General features: G+C 50.2%; 1 protein-coding gene across 1 annotated transcript in view; it reads left to right on the top strand.

Moving 5' to 3' along the window:
* igf1 (insulin-like growth factor 1) overlaps positions 1–1,331 on the top strand; it is a 12,648-nt gene extending 11,317 nt beyond the window's left edge. The window contains 2 exon segments of the mRNA XM_019893708.1: positions 974–1,131; positions 1,223–1,331. Of these exon segments, the coding sequence (XP_019749267.1) occupies positions 974–1,131; positions 1,223–1,303 (239 nt within the window). The 3' untranslated portion in view covers positions 1,304–1,331.
* Positions 1,332–4,578: the final 3,247 nt, after the last annotated feature.

Raw genomic sequence — 4,578 nt, 5'->3', positions numbered from 1 at the left:
GCCCCCCCCCCCCCCACTCGTCCAGCTGCTCGGCCGGCGGGGTTGCCAGCTATTTTGGGGGGGATAACAGCGGATGTTAATTTGCGAGGCTTTTTGTTGGGAGAGCAAAGCGAGTAATGAGGCCTGGACGGCTGTTTGGCATGGGACTCGTTATATAATCTCTCATTGGGAGTTGAGCCGCATCAGGGGGCGATGTCACACTTCTCCAACTCGAGGGTCCCAGAACCAATTATTCCAAGTCCTTCTATTTCTTGAGAGAATAAAGGTGATTTGTTCATATTTCAGGAACGACATCCAAATCGCTGGTTAAAACCCGACTTTCTCCGTCGGACGCCCACGTCACTCACCGGGCCGCGGCACGCATTTTAAAGCCGAACGCGCTCCAAAATGTCCGTAGAAACGCGAGGATGGTCACCACGAAGTGGACCGAAATCAATCCGCACCACACATTCACGTGATTACGGCAAAAAGTATGACTCGGTTGTCATACTTTTCGCACAGCCCCGCTCAAGCGGTATTGCGTCACGGCAAGGGACCGGGCAGCCGCTTTGACGGAATCCCCGGGAGAGAATCTGCCGCTTGCCTAAATAATGCAACCGCGCGGCGTATTTTTAGCCCCGAAAAGCCCGGCGGACGGCGACTCATTCACACCTGCGTTTGACACGTGCGTCGCTTGCGTTTCTTTGAATGAAAGTCTCCAGAACAGCGGCGCTTCGGGTCGTCCGCTCCAACCTGATGGACTCCGGTGGGCCGGAGAGCCGAGAGCGATTAACTGGGAGTGGGAAAGGCATTTTCCTCCTTGTCAATGCCATAGAAATTATATTCGGCGCTGTGAACAACGACCCGAAGCGGACTGCGTTTTTCACGGCAACAAAGAGGAACGTTACGCAATGTTCCGCCGTATCCGACGCCTCGCGAAGCTGCCGTCCAGATCAAAGTCAAGCATCCGCAATGTTTGTTTGCGCGTCCGCAGGTAAGCCGACCGGCTACGGCCCCAACGCCCGGCGGTCGCGGGGCATCGTGGACGAGTGCTGCTTCCAGAGCTGCGAGCTGCGGCGGCTGGAGATGTACTGCGCGCCCGCCAAGACCAGCAAGGCCGCCCGCTAGACGGACAAGGCAAAAAACAAGAAGGTGAGCGAGCGGCGGAAAGAAAGAAAGCGCATTGTGATTCGTCTACGTGCCCGCCGCCGTGTGTGTGAATCCTCTCCGCTTCTCCCCGCAGAAACCTTTACCCGGACCCAGTCACTCAGCCTTTAAGGTACGCTCTTTGGCTCCTCCCTTCCGCCGTTTGACACCCGCGTGATTCTTTGGAAATTTTGGCATTTGCTGCTGCTTTTGAAAAAAAAAAAGGGGGGGGGGGAAGGAAAGAAAGAAAGAAAGAAAGAAAAAGCATTAGCGGGCGAAGGAACTAAGTGGTTTTCGTGGTAGACCGAGTGGCACTCCCGCTCCTCTCTGCCACTGTGCATTACGCACTCGCGTTGCGCCTGATGCATGCCAGGGTATCGCACTCCTCTTGAGCGCTGACACGACATCCTGCGGCCGGGGCGGCGATCCACGTCGGAGTCGCCGGGTCCGACGGAGAAATGCGAGGGGGGGAAAAAAAAAATCGCTCTTTGCCCGAGCGTATTTGCCGGGATTCTTGCCCTGTGGATTTCGATTTGATTGACTGCTTGCCATCTCCATCTTGATTTATCTGAAGTCCAAACCTGGACGCCAGAGTCAGACAAAAAGTCTCAAGGAAGCGCTGCTCAAAAAAACATCAGAAGTCAATCCCCGGATTTTCTTTGAAAATTCAGCCCTCCAAGCTGGGAAAAAAAAAAAAAGTCTTGCATGTTGGTTTGAAGCAGCGATTTTAGGTTCCTTTGGGACATATCCCGCTGCCCCCCCGCCCCCAAACGGTTGTCCGTAAACCACGCCGGCAACGTGAAGAAAGGATGGAGGGAGGAGAGGCTCCCCCGGATGTTGTCTTTGTTTTCTACACTGCACCGTCCTATATGCGGATCCGTTCTTTGTAAAAGCGACGCCACAGACGCTCGTTTAGCTGCTACCAGACAAGTCAGTCAGCGGACAAGAAACATTTCCAATTCTCTCACCATTATTCACCCATCGAGCATCGCAGAAGTTTTTTTTTTTTTTTTTTTTTGAACAAAACCCTAAAAACCGAGGTGGCTCATAGTCGGATATTTAACGCAAATAGCTTTTAATTTGATTTTTTTTTCACGACTTTCAGGTGCAGTCTGTGATTCAAACACTGACGACAGACCTGTAGAGCAGCGGTTGTCAAACTTTTTTGGGATCCGGGATGAAATACTTTTTGATGCCAATTCACCCTAACTGCCATTTGCAATTAAAATGTCGGGGGGAAAAAAAGTCATAATTTTATTATTTTATACAATAATAACCGCAGATTTTTTTTTTTTTTTTGAGAAAAATATTTTTCATTATAATAATACATAATAAATTATAATCTGGAAAAAAAACTAGGACTTTATTTCTGGTATGTGCACCTTCGGAGAAAAAAAAATATATATTTCGGCAGGGATGTCACATTTTTGAGATCCAATCGAGATTTTAATTGGCCCAAATCTTAGGTGGGGAGGAGCAACTGCTGGGGATGCTTGTACATTTTCAAGCAACACAACCTTATTTCGTGCAAACTTTTTTGTCTGGGCACCTCAGTTTGAGAACCGCTGCAAAATAGGGACCATTTCCAGCCACGCTGCACTGGTAGCCCCCTTAGCGTTGAAAAAAAACCCCCCAAAATAAACAAAACACAACTGGAATGCAGGAGGGTCAAGTCAATTTTTCTCCTTTCACAGTGCTTGTCAGAAGTGGGTCACCTGCGGATTCAAAGTGCGCTTGAGCGGGTACAGGCAGAAGGCGCACACACACTCACACACACACACACGCACACACACACACACGAAACACCAACCAAATTGGATTCGGGCTCAGACGTGAGGTGAAAAGGGGCGTTCAAGGTTGATCGCAAGGAATTAATGATTTGGGTTGGGTCCGACGCATGCACGCACGCACACACACACAGACTCAGAACAAACACACCAACTGATTGTCATGGTCATCGCTCCGCCTGCGTATAATCCTAAACGCGTATGCTATAATCTATGCATTACTATTTCCTATATGAACAAGTGTCCACTGTATAATGGTGCTACTTTGTGACGGACAGGTGGGCGAGGGGGTGTAGGGGGTCGTGGAGGTGGGGGGGGCTTCCCTTCTGCACAGCCTAGTGGCCGCCCGTGGAATTGTCTTTGTTTATTTGGTGGTGAGATCTGTGAACGCGACTTCAAAAGAGCAGCAGATTGTGGCGGAAATGCCAATTTTTTTTTTCCTACTGTTTCTTAAATTATTTCAACGACACCCGAGAGCCCGGAATGCCCCAAAAAATTAACTCATAGCTCCACAAAAAGTACTGTGAAGTGAAACGACCCCCGCTAATGCTACGGGATCGCCTGCTATGTTACAAAGGTCGAACCTAAGCGAAGGGGTGTGTTTAAAGCGAGACGACGTAACATTTGGACGCTGTTCAGCACTAGAAAATGAGCTTAGCTTCGAGCAAAAGCATAGCATGAGATGGCGAACCCCATCGGCCGCAGTGGCGTCGTCTCCCTTTCAGTCCACCCTCGGGCGTTTTCAATGTCTTTGAGTCAACAGATCTCTGTCTGAACTTCCCGTCATTTGAGCGTTTCAAGCACTTTTGATCACAAACGCGGAACAAGCCAAAGACGTTTTGGATTCCCAATCGGCCCCTCATGTTGACAACTGTCATCGCGAATTGTTCAAGCGCGACGACGAAGAAGACAACGCCGTTCTGCTCGCGGCGCCCCGTTGCCTTTCCGTCGTGACTGAAAAGAAAAAAAGTGACAAATTGTTCACCATTCCTGCTGAATAAACCACTTGTCAACTTCACAGAGAGTGTGTGGAGCCTTTTTTTTGGGGGGGGGCAAGAAGGGAGGAAAGAGAAAATAGGATGCAAGAAAGTGAAGGGGCAGAAGGAAGAAACCTGAGGGGAGCGAGGCGAGGGAAACCAAAGGAGGGAAGGAAGAAAGGAAGGAAAGGAATGAGATGCAAAGTGGGCAGGAGGAAGCAGAGAAACGAAAAGGGAAAGAAGGGCGCAGGAATGAAGAAAGAAATACGAGAGAACGAAGTCAAGAAGGCAGAGCGGAAGAAATGAAACGAGAGAAAGGAAGAATGAAAAGAAGGCGACAAAGGAAGGAAAGAAAGAACCGCTCGTGCAGGGCCGGGGAACTCGGGTTCCTCGAGAGCCGCATCCCGCCTGCTTTGCATCCCTCGCTCCTGATTCAGATCACCTGATTCCAATGATCAGCGAGCTCCGAAGAGGCCTGAAACGAGCAGGAACAGTCGAATCAGGTGTGGTGGAGGAGGGAGGGACCGAGGAACCCACCCCTCTCCCCCCTTACCTACCACCTTATCACAGCCGCCTAGCACCTGGGGGGCCATATTTAACATTTGAAGACAGTCGCATCATCCTCAGCATTCTTCTCCTTCGAATTATTTCTTGAGCCGATTGGCGGTGCCGCAGGCCGATGGCGAAGG

The sequence above is a fragment of the Hippocampus comes genome, unplaced genomic scaffold, assembly GCF_001891065.2.
Source record: "Hippocampus comes isolate QL1 unplaced genomic scaffold, H_comes_QL1_v1.1 scaffold161, whole genome shotgun sequence".
NCBI classification, from domain to species: Eukaryota; Metazoa; Chordata; class Actinopteri; order Syngnathiformes; family Syngnathidae; genus Hippocampus; species Hippocampus comes.
The sequence above is the reverse complement of the archived record's forward strand: the minus strand, read 5'-3'. Positions and strand labels throughout refer to the sequence as shown.